General features: G+C 41.1%; 1 protein-coding gene across 10 annotated transcripts in view; it reads right to left on the reverse strand.

The window, feature by feature from the left end:
- The window catches only part of ACOXL (acyl-CoA oxidase like), a 352738-nt gene that overhangs the window by 20762 nt on the left and 311006 nt on the right, over nucleotides 1–20970 (reverse strand). For 8 of the 10 annotated variants that reach the window (XM_043467731.1, XM_043467729.1, XM_043467722.1 and 5 more), the window contains one exon: nucleotides 8400–8501. The exons of the other annotated variants lie outside the window; for them this stretch is intronic. In XM_043467731.1, coding sequence (XP_043323666.1) covers nucleotides 8400–8501 — 102 coding nt within the window. The remainder of the gene's footprint in view (nucleotides 1–8399; nucleotides 8502–20970) is intronic. 10 annotated transcript variants of the gene reach the window in all.

Here is a 20970-nt window from a genome sequence, read left to right on the forward strand (position 1 = left end):
AGTAAAAAAAAAAAAAAAGCAAAAATAAACAAATGGGACCTAATTAAACTTAAAAGCTTTTGCACAACAAAGGAAACTATAAGCAAGGTGAAAAGACAGCCTTCAGAATGGGAGAAAATAATAGCAAACGAAGCAACAGACAAAGGGTTAATCTCAAACTAGATTTTTAATTTCTAATTTTTAATTTTTAATGATGCAATTGCACTCCCTGTAAAACTACTCCATTGTGATATTATTTCAGTGACACCCTGGCTTCTTGACCAAGCATCCACCATCAGGAGCCGCCCCTCCCCTCTCTGATGGAAACGGTATTTGTGGCTTCTCTTCATACCAGCTTCTCCACTCAGCCTGGAGGACACAGCCAAGTGTTCTCAGAACCTCACCACTGACTTGTAGCTGAGTCAGATAGACCTTCCTAGGTGGATGGAATGGGGATGGGAGAACCAGAGATCTTTTCCCAAGTTCCTTACCAAAAAGAGAGAGAGAGTCTGTAGGTAGTAGGTGAAGCCAAGGGACAGAGAAAGTCTTCCTCCCTTTCCCAATCCAACGAATGTTTGCAATACCCTTTGCCTAAAATCTCAGTTCATGTTGCATTTGGTTCCAATATCTGAACATCTGTTAAGCTGCCTTGATCCAGGTGTTTGGAGAAACGGAAATGGAAGGATAGGAAATCTGCACGGCCATTTAAAAAGAAACATTTAATGCAGCATGGAAGACAGCCTGTTTGTAGGAAGAGAAGGGCACGTATACCATTTCTAAGCCTCAGGGGTATGAGCACAGGGTACCTGTTCTTGAAGTAAAAATTTTAGGAGAAGGGTTAATATCCCAATACTGTCTTTCCATCTTGGAACTCTCCTCCAAGTTTTTCTTCCTGTTTTGTTTCGTTCACTCCAAGTCTTTATGGCACAGGGCAATGACTGCATTTATATTTTGCACATAGTTTGAAATAGTAAATAAGTATCATCCACCCTCTAAATTCGAAGGAGCCAAGTGGCATCCTAGTTTGGGGTTTGGTATCTGCCACTCTGCACATTCTTACTCCAAGCCACTTCCTAAGAATAAATTGATGTGATAGTGGCTTCATCAACTCAGAGCTACTTCATTAACTCAGAGCTACTTGAATCTGTCAGTCAACAGGCTTGAATGTTTTTCCTCCTTAATGATTCAACTGGGAAGCCCAGTAAAGAACTGGCCTGCCAATGCAGGAGCCTGGGGATACATGGGTTTGATTCCTGGGTTGGGAAGATACCCTTGAGGAGGAAATGGCAACCCACTCCAGTATTCCTGCCTGGGACAATGCCATGCAGAGAGAAGCCTGGTAGGCTACAGTCCAGGGGCCACAAAGAGTTGGACATGACTGAAGTGACTGAACACGTGTGCATGCAGCTATTTGATGGACTAAACTGAGCCTAAGACCCAAATCTTAATGGTTGTTTGAGCAAATATAGCAGAAGAGGCAAGATCACTTGCCATCAACAGGCTCCCCCGTACCCCTTGCTGTGGCTGAGTCTCCCAGCAGTTCTCGTTCCAGGAGGAAAAGAAACATTCCTTTTACTGGGGTAGACTAAGGCTGTTAAGTGCTGGGTCCACCCCTGTGTCACTTGCTGTTGAGGGTACAAAACATGTGAATCTGGGTTTCACCCTAACACACCAAAATGCAAACAATCGGTCTAGAGGCATGAGAGGAGGACTCGGGTGGGAAGAGGCGCCAGCCATCCACGGCTCTAACAGAAACAGGGCACTTAGGAAGGAAATGGTTGGTCATGACTCAAGCCGGCCATCAAGGCAGCACCTGGGCGAAGGAGTAACAGCTGGGGGTATCGTGTGATCAAATATTGTGGAGATGTCATGACTGCTTGGCTGTGACCATGATCAGTGTTTATTTTCTCTCTTCCTGAATGAGTTTTGGGTTTTTAACTGGATTCCCCTTACAGGCAGCCTCCTGTGCCCTCTGGGAGGTGAGGAGTGGCCCTCCTCATTGCTGTGCTGAGTTACACAGCCCTCCCTCACTTCCCTGAAGGTCCCTGAAAACCCCCATTCTCACATGGTTCCATGATCTGGGCTCAGGGCAGGAGGCAGAAACTGATTCAGCATTTTTCTAAGTATTATTTTTACCATGTTGAATAGGGTCTTTTTTGATCTGCAAGCCACAGCTGGGCTGTGGTTCTCTCGACCCACATAGACTGAAAAGCTTCCTCCCATGAGGATTTCTGAGTGAGAGCTGACCACACATCCATGTACATGCTTCTCTGAACATCAGCAAGAGCCACTGTTCCCAAACCGGTGGGCTCTTGACAGAGCAAGACTGCTGTGCCTGGGAGTTTAGGGAGCAAACACTGCAAAGAGAAAAATGAGCCAGCTTGAAAACTTAGTTTCCTTTAAGGGCTGGTGTAAAATAAGGTGGAGGACTCAAGGCCAAATACTCCTTTCTATTAAAATACATCATTTTACAGAGTGAAGGAAGTCAGAAAGAGAAAAATAAATATTGCATATTAATGCATATATATGGAATCTAGAAAGACAGTACTGATGAACCTATTCGCAGGGCAGCGATGCTCAGTGGTAAAGAAACTGCCTGCGAAGCAGGAGACCCAGGTTCAATCCCTGGGTCAAGAAGATCCTCTGAAGAAGTATATGGAAACCCACTCCAGCATTCTTGCCTGGGAAATCCCATGGACAGAGGAACCTGGCTGGCTACAATCCACGGGGTTGCAAAGAGTCAGAACGACTTAGGGACTAAACAACAACAACAAAAATAGAGACATAGACATAGAGAACAGACTTGTGGACCCAGGGGGAAAGGAGAGGGTAGGGTGAATTGAGGGAGTAGGGTGAAAACATATACGCTACCGTAAGTAAAACAGATAGCCAGTGGGAATTTGCTCAAAGAGTTCAAACTGGGGCTCTGTGACAACCTAGAGGGGTGGGATTGAAGGAGGAAACAGACAGAGCTGGGCCCCGTCTTCGCCCAGGCTGCGAACATTAGGCTACACGCATGGTCACCTCCCAGTGGACTCTGAACTCCATGCCCGGTGTCTATAGAAGTGGCATACCAATGGGAAACCAGGCCCCCCGGATAAAGAGCCTCAGGACTTGGACTTGGACTCTCCGTTGCCTAAAAGAACATGCTAATTATCTCTGTAACAGAACAAACTGGTAAATTCCATTATGTTTATCGGGATATGGCCACAGGCCTATTGATAAATGTCCACTTTTTATCTAGTCTTGTGACACATGAATCATGGGTTAACTTTGATCGTTTCTCTCTTTTACCTTGTCCAGACTAGTTTCAAGGAATCTGGGGAGGTGGGTTTGAGCAAGTACACTTAGGGTATATAAGGTTTTCACAAAAACTGGTCGGGGTCCTTGGCTAAGAGGAGACTCTGCCTTGGGCCTGACGGTGTAATAAACTGCACTCCACTATGTGCATTGTCCTTCTGAGTGAGTCTGTTTCCTGGAACACGTGGCTACGACAGGATGGGGTGGGAGGTGGGAGGGAGGTTCAAGCAGGAGGGGACGTATGTGCCTATGGCTGATTCATGTTGATGTATGCAGAAATCAACACAATGTTGTAAAACAATTATCTCTCAATTAAAAATGTTTTAAAAATTAAAAAAATAATAATAAAAAAGAAGACGCAGACACCTGTATTCAGGAAAACATACACACAAAACTCCGTCATTTTAAAAAGCTGGAGTTTTTGTTCTGTTTCATCTGTTTTTAAGCAACATGAAGTTGGTTTTAGGGGAGATACACAATTGGTAACTTATTTTGAAAGATTTTCCCTCCTGAAGATGAGAGTCAGCTGATAGTTCCTGCTTAATGCTGACAACTACCTAAAGTAAAATTAGTACAAACATCAAGGTTAATGAAAACTGAAATGGGATAAGGCCCAGACACTAAGCTTTCTAAGAACAAAGCTCGCAACTGTTGCAGACACGTAAGGATGTAACGGCAAGTACAGAGCTCTTTTCTTGATGGAGCCCTGGGGGCACCGTCACTAGAACACCTTTGAGCCACGGTCTCTCACTGAGGCACAAAGGTGGAACCACCGCACCCTACAGTTCAGGCCTGGGAACTCTAGAACAGCAGGAAACCTGAGTCTAGAAGCCTCACCTTCCCCTCTCACTACCCGTCACAAATCAGCCTCAGCTTCCCCATCTCTACAGTGGATTAGCAGCTATTCACACTAAAGCCTGTGAATAGGGATTACACTGGCTCATGAAAGCGGACCAACTCTGCCAACACTGACGTGCTAGACAAAAGAAAGCAGGTACTTATCACAGCCAGGAAAGGCTTGGGAGATTGGCTTGATTTTTTTTTTTTAATAAATAATTTTATTGGAGTATAGTGCTCCTGCTCAGTCACTTCAGTCGTGTCCAGCTCTTCCCAACCCCATGGACTGTAGCCCAGGCGGCGCCAGGGGTAAAGAATCTGCCTGCCAACGCAGGAGACACAAGAGACACAGGTTCGATCCCTGGGTCAGGAAGCTCCCCTGGAGAAAGAAAGGGCAACCCACTTCAGTATCCTTGCCTGGGATATCCCATGGACTGAGAAGCCTGATGGGCTATAGTCCACGGGGTCCCAAAAGAGTCAGACAGGACTTAGCGACTAAACAACAAGGACTGGCCAATGCAGACTTCATTCAGATTTTTCAGTTTTTCTATGAACGTCCTTTTCCCGTCCTGGGACGCCGCCCAGGTGCCACACTGCATTCAGTCACCGCGGCTCCTTGTCCGTCTAGCTATGGATGCTTTCTTGGTCCCTCCTTGTTTTCCACCGACTGACCGTGTGAACAGCACCAGCCTGGTACTGTGCGGACCACCCCTCAGTTCGGTTTTGTGTGACGTTTTTTCCTGATTGGACTGGGGCCGTGGGTTCTGGGAAGAGAGAAGTGCTCTTCTTATCACATCATATCGGAGGTCCATATCACCAACATGACTTACTACTGACGATATTAACCCTAATCATGTGGTTAACATGGGATCTCCAGGTTTCTCCACTGTAAAGAAACTCTTTTCGGTTTCCAAACTTGATTCTTTAAAATAGAAGGAAGTCTCTAAGTCCAACTCATTCTCAAGGGAAGGAAAATGAAGCTCCTAAAGGGGCCATTATCATGTGGAATTCTTTAAGAAAGACTTAGGGTTCCCCTGGTGGCTCAGAAGGTAAAGAGTCTGCCTGCAGTGCAGGAGACCCAGGTTTGATCCCTGGGTCAGGAAGATCCCATGAGAAGGGAATGGAGACCCACTCCAGTACTTGCCTGGAGAATCCCATGGACAGAGGAGCCTGGCAGGCTACAGTCCATGAGGCCACAAAGAGTCAGACTTGACTAACACTTTTACTTTATCTCTTTTATCCCATTTATATTACTTGTTTAACTATGTGCTTACATGATTACTGGCTTATGTTTAGTAACTTTATACTTTGGGTTATAATCCAAAACGACATTTTCTGTTTTATTGCTCTAAGTGTTCCAGCTTTGGCCCCTGGGAGCTCTTTCAGTAGGCTTTTTCCCACATCCCTTGGACATACCCCCAAGTTTTTCTACTGCTTGAGACTTCAATTAAACTGGTCTTTTCACTGTTTCTTAGCATATCTATCCTAACTACTCCAATTTTTATGATTTTGCTCACTTCACTAACCCCAGGCATCACTACAAATAAAGCTAGTTGGAAGTGATGGAATTCCGGCTGAGCTTTTTCAAATCCTAAAAGATGATGCTATTAAAGTGCTTCACTCAATATGCCAGCAAATTTGGAAAACTCAGCAGTGGCCACAGGACTGGAAAAGCTCAGTTTTCATTCCAGTCCCAAAGAAAGGCAACGCCAAAGAATGTTTAAACTACCGCACAATTGCACTCATCTCACACGCTAGCAAAGTAACACTCAAAATTCTGCAAGCTAGGCTTCAACAGTACCTGAACTGAGAACTTCCAGATGTTCAAGCTGGATTTAGAAAAGGCAGAGGAACCAGAGATTAAATTGCCAACATCCACTGGGATCATAGAAAAAGCAAAGAGAATTCCAGAAAAACATCTACTTCTGTTTCATTGACTATCCTTTGACTGTGTGGGTCACAACAAATTGTGGGAAATTCTTCAAGAGATGGGAATACCAGACTACCTTACCTGCCTCCTGAGAAACCTGTATGCAGGTCAAGAAGCAACAGTTAGAACCGGACATGGAACAACAGACTGGTTCCAAATTGGGAAAGGAGCATGTCAAGGCTGTATATTGTCACCCTGCTTATTCAACTTACACGCAGAGTACATCATGCGAAATGCCAGGTTGGATGAAGCACAAGCTGGAATCAAGATTGCTGGGAGAAATGTCAATAACCTCAGATATGTAGATGACACCAGCCTTATGGCAGAAAGCAAAGAGGAACTAAAGAGCCTCTTGATGAAAGTGAAAGAGGAGAGTGAAAAAGCTGGCTTAAAACTCAACATTCAAAAAACGAAGATCATGGCATCCGGGCCCATCCCTTCATGGCAAATAGATGGGGAAACAATGGAAACAGTGACAGACTTTATTTTCTTTGGGTCCAAATCACTACAGATGGTGATTGCAGCCATGAAATTAAAAGACACTTACTTCTTGGAAGAAAAGCTATGACAAACCTAGATCACATATTAAAAAGCAGAGACATTACTTTGCCAACAAAGGTCCATCTAGTCAAAGCTTTGGTTTCTCCAGTAGCCATGTAAGGATGTGAGAGTTGGACCATAAAGAAGGCTGAGAACTGAAGAACTGATGCTTTTGAACTGTGGTGTTGGAGAAGACTCTTGAGAGTCCCTTGGACAGCAAGGAGATCCAACCAGTTCATCCTATAGGAAATCAGTCCTGAATATTCATTGGAAGGAGTGATGCTGAAGCTGAAGCTCCAATACTTTGGCCACCTGATATGAAGAATGACTCATTAGAAAAGACCCTGATGCTGGGAAAGATTAAAGACAGGAGGCGAAGGAGACGACAGAGTATGAGATGGCTGGATGGCATCACCAACGCAATGGACATGAGTTTGAATAAGCTCCGGGAGTTGGTGATGAACAAGGAGCCTGGCGTGCTGCAATCCATGGGGTTGCAGAGTCGGACATGACTGAGCAACAACAACAACCCCTTCTGAAGGTTCACTTGCATTTCTTCCTTCTCATTTGGATCTCTTCCTCCACTGTGAATTTCCCCCTCTTCAAGGTTGAGAAAGAACACCATTAATTCCTAGTGTTAGTCTTTCAGTCATGTCCAACTCTTTGCAACCCCATAGTCTGTAGCCCACCAGGTTCCTCAACCCATGATATTCTCCAGGCAAGAATACTGGAGTGGGTTACCATTCCCTTCTCTAGGGGATCTTCCCAACCCAGGGATCAAACCCAAGTCTTCTGTATTGCAGGCAGATTCTTTATACTGTCTGAGCCACCAGGAAAGCCCATTAACTCCTAAGTGTCCACTGAACTCTGAAATTATTCTTGTGGTCAAGTTCATTAAAGAGCTCCATTCTGTTGTGTTATTTGTGTTAATAAAGGCAGTTTTGTGTCTGCAGCTATAATAGGCTCCCTTGAATGCAGAGACTGACAATATACCTGTGTGTATTTTTTAGCATCTAACAGGGGGCCTGGGAGAAAGGGGAAATCCAGAAAATGCTTCTGGATGATTATGCTTGTTTGATGGTCTTTTTCTAGAGCGGCATCTTGGTGATGATCTGCTGGATCTTACTTCATTTTCAGGTGCTCTGTGGTTGTCATACTGAATTCCAATTGCAACTACTGACAAAATACCACCAGGTCTTTTTTTCCAAATATAAAGAATGACTTAATAGGCTTTGGTAAGAAGTAAGAAAATGAAAATTATTTCATGCCACTTTTTAATTTTTTTTATAACACTTTTGATTCCCTCCTATCCATTACACATCAGAAGTTCATTCAACAGTGGGGGAGGGAGGCTCAAGAAAGAGGAGATGTATGTACACTTACAGATGATTCATGTTGTTGTTCTGCAGAAATGAATACATCATTGTAAAGCAATCATCCTCCAATTAAAAAAATTATTAAAAAGAAAAAACCTTGAATCATTTCCTTGTCACTTAAACTCTGAAGTGTAATATGATCACGGTCGGCAATGAAAACACGGATGTGAAATCCCAGAGGCATAAAAATTCATGAGTAGAAACCACCAACAAAAGATTGGCAGGACTGTTTTCTAAAAAAACAAAGAGCCGACAGCTGAGGTATGAAGGGTTTCTTCTGCACCCCGGGGGGATGCTTGCTGCTAAGTCACTTTAGTCGTGTCTGACTGTGTGCAACCCCATGGACTGTAGCCTACCAGGCTCCTCCGTCCATGGGATTTTCCAGGCAAGAGTACTGGAGTGGGGTGCCATTGCCTTCTCCAGGGGGGGATTCTTACCTGACGCCTAATCCTCATGCTGGTCATGGGAGTCAAATATTTATGTTCCAGATACCAGGCTCGCTCCTGGAACACGAGCTTGGTTCCATATAGCAGACAAAACTAAGAGTTGTGGGGAGAGGGAAGAGATGGAAGAATATGTTAGAAATTGCAGAATCTAAGGAAGTGAATGAGAAATAACATAATACACTTCCTAAAATCATAAAAGCTAATACAGACTTAACGTAAAATGGTCACATTTAAAAAATTTTTATTTTCTATGGGATATAATTGATTAATATTGATGTGTTAGTTACAGATATATAGCAAAGTGATTCAGTAATGTCCTTACAAATATCCATCCTTTTTCAAACTCTTTTCCTATTTATGCTCTTACAGAATACTGAGTCTAGTTCCCTGTGCTATACAGCAGGTCCTTGTTGGTTATCTATTTTAAAGATAGCAGTGTGTACCTGTCAATCCCAAACTCCCACTCTACCCCTCCCACCTGATGCTTTCTCCCTAGTAACCATAAATTCATTCTCTAAGTCTGAAAATGGTCACATACTGGACATGCAGTTTATGTTTTATGTTTTGAAACCACTCTATGGAGATATTTAAAGCATAGATAAAATTATAAAAAAAATAGTGTAACCAACTTCCATGTCTCCATCCTCCCAGTTCAACAAATATAAACTCACAGCCAGTCTTGCTTCTTCTGTAATCTCTAATTCTTTCCTATCCCAGGTTATTTAGAAGCAAGTGTTAGTCGCTCAGTTGTGTCCAAGTCTGTGATCCCACCTAACCCACCTCTTAAGAAACCTATATGCAGGTCAGGAAGTAACAGTTAGAACTGGACATAGAACAACAGAGTGGTTCCAAATAGGAAAAGAAGTACATCAAGGCTGTATATTGTCACCCTGCTTATTTAACTTATATGCAGAATACATCATGAGAAACACTCGGCTGGAAGAAGCACAAGCTGGAACCAAGATTGCTGGGAGAAATATCAATAACCTCAGATATGCAGATGACACCACCCTTATGGCAGAGAGTGAAGAGGAACTGAAAAGCCTCTTGATGAAAGTGAAAGAGAAGAGTGAAAAAGTTGGTTTAAAGCTCAAAATTCAGAAAACTAAGATCATGGCATTTGGTTCCATCACTTCATGGGAAATGGATGGGGAAACAGTGGAAGCAGCGTCAGACTTTATTTTTTGGGGCTCCAAAATCACTGCAGATGGTGATTGCAGCCATGAAATTAAAAGACACTCCTTGGAAGGAAAGTTATGATCAACCTAGATAGCATATTAAAAAGCAGAGACATTACTTTGCCAACAAAGGTCCATTTAGTCAAGGCTATGGTTTTTCCAGTGGTCATGTATGGTTGTGAGAGTTGGACTATGAAGAAAGCTGAGTGCCAAAGAATTGATGCTTTTGAACTGTGGTGTTGGAGAAGACTCTTGAGAGTCCCTTGGACTGCAAGGAGATCCAACCAGTCCATCCTAAAGGAGATCAGTCCTGGGTGTTCATTGGAAGGACTGATGCTGAAGCTGAAACTCCAGTACTTTGGCCACCTGATGGGAAGAGTTGACTCATTGGAGAAGACCCTGATGTTGGGAGGGATTGGGGGCAGGAGGAGAATGGGACAACAGAGGATGAGATGGCTAGATGGCATCACCGACGCTATGGACATGAGTTTGAGTAAACTCCGGGAGTTGGTGATGGACAGGGAGGCTTGGCGTGCTGTGATTCATGGGGTCGCAAAGAGTCGGACACGGCTGAGCAACTGAACTGAACTTACTGAACTGAACTTACTGATCCCATGGACTGTAGCCTCTCTCCATGGAATTCTCCAGGCAAGGATACCGAAGTGGGTAGCCACTCCCTTCTCTAGGTTTAGAAGCAAGATCCACTCATAACATATTTTAAAAGATAAATGTAATATATCTGTTTGCTTTTTTCTTGATCCATAAAAGAATAATCTAAACACACATTCTGAATAATATCATCTTGATATTTTCCATTGAACATGCTGTTTGATTTGACCATCATAAAAATAGCATTCGTCATTTGCATTTTGTTTCAATATGTTTTTTCTTCTGAAACCTTCACACAGACCTTCTTCATGATATCAGTGGCATCCAGCAATAATAGATGAGTTTTACTGTATCAGCAAGTAATTATTATTTTTTTTTTTAGTAACTCTTTTATCTTGTTTTGTTTCACTTGGCCACATCACGCAGCACATGGGCTCTTCCCCAGCCAGGGATCAAACCTGTGCCCCCTGCACCGGGTGCAGAGAGTCAACCAATGGGCCACACTGAAGTCCCAGCAAGTAACTTCTGAACTAACGATTCTTCTAACTTTTCACATTTAATAATTCCAAACTTGCACAAAAGTAGCGACAGTATGAAGTACCCTCATGTCCATATCATCCAGCTTTAATAGTTATCCACTCATGGCCAGTCTTATTTTATCTGCCCACATGTTTCCCACTTTCTGTATTATTGTGAAGTTCAGCTGTTACTACCTCTACGTTTGGAGGGAAGAGCAGAAAGGGACTACTGGATCCTGGAAGAGAGAACTCTGTATTCAGTGATACCTTCAGAGGAGCCGTGACCTTCATCAAGGAACACAGAAACCCCAAGGTGATCTCACAAGAAGGCAGGCAAGGGGCAGGGATATTCCATCTTATTCTTCTCCCTGTCTCTGATCTCTAGGTGGGGCTTCCTGTTCTCAGAACCTAACTGGATCCAGAGGGCAAGAATTCCCCTGATATAAGTTCAGTTCAGTCACTCAGTTATATCCGACTCTTTGCGACCCCATGGACTGCAGCATGCCAGGCTTCCCTGTCCATCATCAACTCTCAGAGATTGCTCAAACTCAAGTCCATTGAGTCAGTGATGTTATCCAACCATCTCATCCTCTGTTGTCCCCTTCTCCTCATGCCTTCAATCTTTCCCAGAATCAGGGTTTTTTCCAATGAGTCAGCTCTTTGCATCAGGTGGCCAAAGTATTAGAGCTTCAGCTTCAGCATCAATCCTTCCATTGAATATTCAGGACTGATTTCCCTTAGGATGAACTGGTTGGATCTCCTTGCTGTCCAAGGGACTCTCAAGAGTCTTCTCCAACACCACAGTTCAAAAGCATCAATTCTTCAGTTCTCAGCCTTCTTTACGGTCCAACTCTCACATCCTTACATGACTACTGGAGAAACCAAAGCTTTGACTAGATGGACCTTTGTTGGCAAAGTAATGTCTCTGCTTTTTAATATGTGATCTAGGTTTGTCATAGCTTTTCTTCCAAGAAGTAAGTGTCTTTTAATTTCATGGCTGCAATCACCATCTGTAGTGATTTGGAGCCAAAGAAAATAAAGTCTGTCACTGTTTCCATTGTTTCCCCATCTATTTGCCATGAAGGGATGGGCCCGGATGCCATGATCTTCGTTTTATGAATGTTGAGTTTTAAGCCAGCTTTTTCACTCTCCTCTTTCACTTTCATCAAGAGGCTCTTTAGTTCCTCTTTGCTTTCTGCCATAAGGCTGGTGTCATCTACATATCTGAGGTTATTGACATTTCTCCCAGCAATCTTGATTCCAGCTTGTGCTTCATCCAACCTGGCATTTCGCATGATGTACTCTGCGTGTAAGTTGAATAAGCAGGGTGACAATATACAGCCTTGACATGCTCCTTTCCCAATTTGGAACCAGTCTGTTGTTCCATGTCCGGTTCTAACTGTTGCTTCTTGACCTGCATACAGGTTTCTCAGGAGGCAGGTAAGGTAGTCTGGTATTCCCATGTCTTGAAGAATTTCCCACAATTTGTTGTGACCCACACAGTCAAAGGATAGCCAATGAAACAGAAGTAGATGTTTTTCTGGAATTCTCTTTGCTTTTTCTATGATCCCAGTGGATGTTGGCAATTTAATCTCTGGTTCCTCTGCCTTTTCTAAATCCAGCTTGAACATCTGGAAGTTCTCAGTTCAGGTACTGTTGAAGCCTAGCTTGCAGAATTTTGAGTGTTACTTTGCTAGCGTGTGAGATGAGTGCAATTGTGCGGTAGTTTAAACATTCTTTGGCATTGCCTTTCTTTGCGATTGGAATGAAAACTGAGCTTTTCCAGTCCTGTGGCCACTGCTGAGTTTTCCAAATTTGCTGGCATATTGAGTGAAGCACTTTAATAGCATCATCTTTTAGGATTTGAAAAAGCTCAGCTGGAATTCCATCACCTCCACTAGCTTTGTTCATAGTGATGCTTCTTAAGGGCCACTTGACTTTGCACTCCAGGATTCCTGGCTCTAGGTGTGATGCAAGTTATGTAGATCAATTTCCTCAGCCCAGAGCAGGGTTGAGAAGGGTGGAGAATAAGAGATGGAGAGGCAGATAGAGGATGTCTGGCATATGTTCCATCTCTTATGACCCCCACAGGTGGTCATCCAGCCTTAGTCCAGTCCTGTCTCAAGTTCAAGACCACTTGGAGCCCTCACAGATCCCGACTTCTGGCACTATTCCCAGACTTCATCCAAGACTGCCACCTTTAAAAAAAAAGTCACTGATGTAGAGTTGGCTTACAATGTTGTGTTACTTTTTGCAGCATAGAAAAGTGATCCAGTTTTATATGAAATGAATTGGTCTAATGAATTGTGTTAATCACTTAGTTATGTCAGACTCTTTGTGACCCCATGGACTGTAGCCTGCTAGTCTCCTCTGTGGGATTCTCCAGGACAAGAATACTGGAGTGGGTTGCCATTCCCTTCTCCATGGAATCTTTCCAACCCAGAGATCGAACCCATCTCCTGCATTGGCAGATGGATTCTTTACCACTGAGCCACCAGGGAAGCCCCATATATATGTACATATATATTCTTTTTCATATTCTTTTCCATTTTGGTTTATCCAGGGTATTGAATACAGTTCCCTGTGCTACAGAGTTGGACCTTGTTGTTTATCCATTCCATATATAATAGCGTTAAGCTACTAATATGAAACTCCTAATTCTTTCCTCCCCTACTCTTCTCCTCCATGGCAATGACAACTCTGTTTTCTATGTGTGTGAGTCCATTTCTGTTTTGTAGATAAGTTCATTTGTATCATATTTAGCTTCCACATATAAGTGATATCTACAGTATTTGTTTTTCTTTTTCTGACTTACTTCACTTAGCATAATAATCTCTAGGTTCATGCATGATGCTGCAAATGGCATTATTTCATTCTTTTTATGACTGAATAATGTTCCACTTATATATATGTACCACATCTTCTTTATCCACTCACCTACCAGACTGCCATCTTTAACCAGGGTCACATCATGCTCCATGACTGTTTGGCCCTATAGCTCTGCCCTTCTGCCGACTCCTGACTTGTCCTCCTGATGACAGTTTGTGGCTCTTGTGCATCTGATGCTCAGGGCCACTTCTCTGGCTTTAAATTTCTGCTTTTCTCCTTGAACACAGTGCAGACTCTCTTCTTTGGCTAGCCTCTTTGCTCGTCTGGGAAACAGGCATCCTTGTTCTTGGTTGCCACCATAACACCACCTCCAAACACCATCAGCCCAGCCTTAGACCCTTAAGGAGAACCTGAACATGTTTTCTTTTATGTTCCAGAGATGGGAGCTCAGTGCCTTAGAGGCATCCAGTTCTTCTGTCTACTCTAGGAAGAACCATAGCTTACCAAGCCATCTGTTTCTGTGGAATCTGCATTTCTGGAGTGCTGACTCTGTCAGAAAGGGGTCCTGTTCTGCTCATTCTGTGTGCCTAGGGACTGGAAAAGGAGCTGATAGACAGTAAGAGACTGGCTGACATCCAGTTTCCTATACTTCCTGGCTATACCTTTTACTGCCTAAGGAGCAGAGCAGGAACATACAAAAGTACCCAGACAACAGCTCTTAACAAGTGTAAACATGTTTCACATCCCTACTTAGTCTTTCTCCAGATGACCAGCCTTCACAGACTGTCATTTTTCTGACCATGCAGCTTCCGGCGCTTGTGCCACCTTGAACTGTGTGTCTTCTTTTAAACGTGTAATCCTCTCCTCCATGGTGTCCCACAGGATGAGCCCAGTACCCATGTGTTTTCTCATCACTAGTGTCGGGGCACCACTGCTGTCCTGCTCTGGACTCTACACTTTTACAAGCAAGGTAAACGGAATTTGCTTTTATGACAGTCACATAATGGTTTTTTGAAGAAATGAGTGAAAGAATATGATGCAAATTTGGGTTACATTGAATGCTTGCTCATTTGACACGCCTACTATGTCCTTTTCTCCATGAACTGTTTTCAACCAACTTATACGTGCATATTCACATCCCACCTACCTCAAGTCCCCCAATTCTCTAAGAATATTGATTCAGTCACCTCACATGTTTGTATCATTTTACAAATTGTTAAGTTGCATCTATGTCTTTATATGCTAGAACAAAACTGACGGGTCTAAAACTTTTCATTCAAACATTTGAGAATCTCTTTAATAGACTATCATTTAACTCATATTCCTCTAGCTTGTACATAAGGATATCCTAAGGGTCTGGAAGCTGTTGGCCAAAATCAAGATACATCAAGTATTTAGTATTCCAGTAACCTGATTAAGAAAGGAAGTAAGATTAGTTTAGCAAGAGGTTAGCCATAGTGAACACAGACAGGCTCCTAGAGACCATCTTTTTCTTTCTTTCTTTTAAAGCATATTTAGGTAGTTACAGGTATTTGGCTGTGACAGGTCTTACTTTGTGACATGCAGGATCGTCCATCTTTGTCACGTCATGTGAGATCTTTGGTTACAGCCTGTAGTATCTAGTTCCCTGGCCAGGGATCAAACCCAGGCCCACTGTATTGGGAGTGTGGAGTCTTAGCCACTGGATCACCAGGGAAGTCCCATGACCATATTTTTCTAATTGCTCATAAACTATTATGAATTGCCTTTTCTCACATTTTAACTTAGATTTATATCAATCTTAAATTCTATAGTTTCCACAATCATTATTTCTTTTTTTTAAAACGTGGACATTTGCTCATTTATGGTTTTCTGACATCTCTTTTGTCCTCTATGATTTCACATGTCTCACAACTGTGTCCTTCCCAATTCAGAGAGAAGACAGGAATTTGGAAGAGAGGTAGGACTGCTTTCTCTTTGTATTTATGAACATCAAAGCTTTCTTCCCCACACCAGTTATCCGTCTCCTCAAACTCTTGAGTGAAGCTAAAAAAAGAGCCTTTGACATCTTCATCAGATTATTTGTCAAACCTCACGTTATACTGGGATTTGAGCATGTTGACATTTATTAAATGCTACCCTTTGTATTTGTCCCTGGACAAGCATTCCCCCATCATCCCATTCCTCATTCATATAGTGTCCTTAGACTTATGGTCATCAGGGTGCCCTCTCTACATGTCTCTTGGTTTCTTTACATGTATCTCAAATTACACCTTCCCTCCTATATCTATTGTATTGTCAGAATAAGATTTTGTTGTTCTTCTTACTCTTAAGTACATGTGCCCCCTTGTAAATCTCTGTCCAAAGAATCATAATAACCAATATTTATTAAGCATCTACTATGTGCCAGGCACTACAAGGTATTTTACATGCATCTCATTTAGTCCTCACAATTATCCTGAATGTACCCACAACTCCTGGACAGAGTAAATGGAGAAGCCATTTGAGGAATTGAAAAATCATAGTAGGCAGACTGGGGAAGAAGAGCAGAATTTAGAGTACCAGCAAACAGCTGGTGACTTTAATTTTTTTTCCGAGTCCTCAAGCTGCTTGTCCTTGGAGTCATATGCAGCAAACCAAGGACGGAAAACAGAGCCCTGAGGAACCAGAGAGAACCAAGGAGGTCATGGCGAGGGAGCCCCGTAAACTTGTTTATGAACTTCTGGGCTCAACCCCAGGTGTGCATACACGGATCTAATGCTCAGCACACAAAACACTCTGAGACCTGAAGTAGCAAATAAACGAGACCCAGATGTCAGACTGGCACATGCGGGGCAGAGCAGAGCTGCAAGGGCGCTGAGGACCAAAGCGACACTGAAACCACTGGAGCAAAAGGCAAGCTGCAGCGCAGCCCAAACCAGGTATGCTCACTGCTGAAACGAAAGCGTTAGCACTCCTCAGTGGGGTTTAAAAAACACCTGAATCTCGTAACGTGATATTCAAAATGCCCAGGAAATGGGGAATTCCCTGGTGGCCCAGTGTTTCGGACTCTGCACTTTCACCGCTCAGGCCTGGGGTTTGATCCCGGGCTAGGGAACTAAGAGCCCACAGGCTATGTGGTACAAAAACAAAAATGTCCAGAAAATAATTTTTTAAAGTTTAGCATGTGGAGGGCAAGGGAAATACAACTTGTGTAGAAAAAGACGATCAACACACGCCAGTGAAAAATGGCACAGATGTTGGATTTATTTGGCAAAAGCTTTAAGACAGCTTTTGTAGTACAGAGTAAAGTCAGTCAGGAAGAGAAGAACAAACAACTGGAGCACATTTTAATGCACATATGTGAAATCTAGAAAAATGGTAAGTGAAAGTGTTAATCGCTCAGTCATGTCCGACTCTTTGCAGCCCCATGGACTATAGCCTGCCAGGCTCCTCTGTCCATGGAGTTCTCTGGGCAAGAATACTGGAGTGGGTAGCCATTCTCTTCTCCAGGGGATCTTCCTGACCCACAGATTGAACCCATGTCTCCTGCATTGCAGGTAGATTTTTTACCATCTGAGGTACCAGGGAAGCCCAGAAAAAATGGTAGAGAAGATCTTATTTGCAAAGCAGAAATAGAGACACGGATGTAGAGAACAATCACATGGACACCTGCGGGGAGGGGACTGGGAGGGATTGAGATTGACATGTATATACACTATTGACATGTATATACACTATTGACATGTATATACACTATTGACATGTATATATATATACTATTGACATGTATATATACCATTGACATGTATATACACTATTGACATGTATATATACCATTGACATGTATATATACCATTGACATGTATATACACTATTGACATGTATATATACCATTGACATGTATATATACCATTGACATGTATATATACCATTGACATGTATATACACTATTGACATGTATATACACTATTGACATATATATATATACTATTGACATGTATATATACCATTGACATGTATATACACCATTGACATGTATATATACCACCATTGACATGTATATACACCATTGACATGTATATACACTATTGACATGTATATACACCATTGACATGTATATGCACCATTGACATGTATATACACCATTGACATGTATATACACCATTGACATGTATATACACTATTGACATGTATATACACTATTGACATGTATATACACTATTGACATGTATATATACACTATTGACATGTATATATACTATTGACATGTATATACACTATTGACATGTATATATACCATTGACATGTATATACACTATTGACATGTATATACACTATTGACATGTATATATATCACTACACACATTACATGTATATATACATATTGACATGTATATACACTATTGACATGTATATACACTATTGAACATGTATATACACTATTGACATATATATATATACACTATTGACATGTATATACACTATTGACATATATATATACACTATTGACATGTATATATACTATTGACATGTATATACACTATTGACATGTATATATACCATTGACATGTATATACACCATTGACATGTATATACACTATTGACATGTATATACACTATTGACATATATATATACACTATTGACATGTATATACACTATTGACATGTATATACACTATTGACATGTATATATACCATTGACATGTATATACACTATTGACATGTATATACACTATTGACATGTATATATACACTATTGACATGTATATACACTATTGACATATATATATATACACTATTGACATGTATATATACTATTGACATGTATATACACTATTGACATGTATATACACCATTGACATGTATATACACCATTGACATGTATATACACTATTGACATGTATATATACACTATTGACATGTATATACACTATTGACATATATATATACACTATTGACATGTATATACACTATTGACATGTATATATACCATTGACATGTATATATACCATTGACATGTATATACACTATTGACATGTATATACACTATTGACATGTATATATACACTATTGACATGTATATACACTATTGACATATATATATACACTATTGACATGTATATATACTATTGACATGTATATACACTATTGACATGTATATATACCATTGACATGTATATACACTATTGACATGTATATACACTATTGACATGTATATACACTATTGACATATATATATACACTATTGACATGTATATACACTATTGACATGTATATATACTATTGACATTGGCATATATACTATTGACAAACACATATATACTATTGACATTGACATGTATACATATACTATATATTGAGATTAAGATTGACATATATATATACTATTAATACTATGTATAGAATAGATAACTAATAAGAACCTACTGTCTAGCACAGGGAATGCTACTCAATGCTCTGTGGTGACCTAAATGGGTAGGAAATTTAAAAAAAAAAAAGGGAGGGGTATATGTGTATGTGTATCTGATTCACTTTACTGTAGAGTAGAAACTAACACATCGTGAAATGACTATACTCCAATAAAAATTAATTTTTACAAATGTAAAAAAATTCTTTAACAAGTGATCACAAACCATCTTGAAACAAAAGGTAAAGTAATAGGTTTCAGTGCAGAAATAAAAGATACAAAGGAGAACAGAAATTTTAGAACTAAAAATTACAATGATCAAAAGAAATACTGACAGATTAGGATGGGGAAACAGAGGTAAGAATTAGTGAGCTGGATGATGGAGCAATGGAAATTACTCTATTTGAACAACAGAGAGAGAAAATAGACTGAAAAAAAGAGAACAGAGTCTCAGGGACTTGTGGGACTATAATAAAAGATCTACCCTTAATATCATTCCAGAAGGAGAAAAGGAAGAATACAGGAATGGAAAAATACTTGAAGATTTAATGGCTGAAAAAGTCTTCACCTTGCAGGGGCAGGGAACTCTACAAGTGTGCAAGTTTCAGAAGTTTAGTGAACGCCAAACAATAAACACCAAGAAATCCATGCCCAGATACAACAAAATCAAAGATCTTGAAATGAAAACAAGACCAAAAAAATGTTAAAAGCAGATGGAGAAAAAAATGATACATTACCTCTAGGAGAAAAATAATTTCAATAACTGGATTTCTTATCAGAAACCTTGGAGGCTAGAAAGAAGTGTTACAACATTCTTTTTAAGTACTTAAAATAGCAGGTACATCCCAGGAGTGAACAAAAATATCCTTCAGCACTGAAAATGAGATAAAGATATTTTCAAATGAAGAAACACCGGTAGCATTTGTTATCAGCAGACTGCTCTAAAAGAATTGTTAAGAGTTCCTCAATCAGAACAACTATATGCAGCAAAAATTAACTAATAAAAAACAGTAAGACAAAACAAGACAAAAAGAGTTTCTCAGTCAGAAGAAAACTTATAGTAAAAGGAAACTTGCAAAATCAGGAATGGAGGAAGAGCAATAGAAATGGTAAATATCCGACTATTTTTCTCTTGAATTCTTTTAAAGTGTGTGTAATGACTGAAAGCAAAACCTATAATATTGTCTGATGTGGTTTCCTATGTACGTAGATTACTTACAAGATGCTTATGATACACAGAAGGGAAAGGGTAAAAGAAACTCTATGATGGTAAGGTTTCTTTATTCCATCTGAAGAGGCCAAATATTTATTTTAAGTAGACTGTAAAAAGTTTGATACATATTTTATAATTCCTAAGGCATCCATGAAAAGGAAAAAAAAAAAAAACCTGTACATAGAAATACAGGTAGCTCAAAAACCCTTAAGAATGCTCAAATAACCCAAAAGAGGATGTGTATTGTAGGCTGAGTGATGGCCATTTAAGGATACCAGGTCCTAATTCCTAGAATCTGCAAACATTACTTTATAAGGAAAAAGAGTCTTTGTATGTGTGATCAAGTCAAGATTCATAAACTGAAGAGATAATTCTGTATTAACTGGTGGGTCCTAAACACAATCACATGTGTCTTTATAAAAGGGAGGCAGAGGTCCTTCCCTGGCAGGCCAGTACTTAAGACTCTGTGTGCAATGCGGCGGGCACAGGTTCAGTTTTTGGTTGGAGAACTGACAACTAACATCCCACATGCCATGTAGCACAGTCAAGAAAATATAAACAAAAACAAACAAAAGAGAGGCAGAATGAGGGTCCAAAGGCAGAATGTGAGCATGCTAAGTCACCTCACACTCTTTGCGACCCTGTAGGCTGAAGGGCGCCAGGCTCTTCTGTCCATGGAGTTCTCCTGGCAAGAACGCTGGAGTCCCAACCCAGGGGTCAAACGCGCATCTTTCTCTTCTGGCTCCTGCACTGGCAGGCGAGAGCTTCACCACTAGCGCCACCTGGGAACCCCCACAGACACAATGCGACTACAGAGCCAGAGACCAGAGTGAAGTGGCCACGGGTC

This window comes from Cervus canadensis, chromosome 5 (genome assembly GCF_019320065.1).
Source record: "Cervus canadensis isolate Bull #8, Minnesota chromosome 5, ASM1932006v1, whole genome shotgun sequence".
Taxonomy (NCBI): Eukaryota; Metazoa; Chordata; class Mammalia; order Artiodactyla; family Cervidae; genus Cervus; species Cervus canadensis.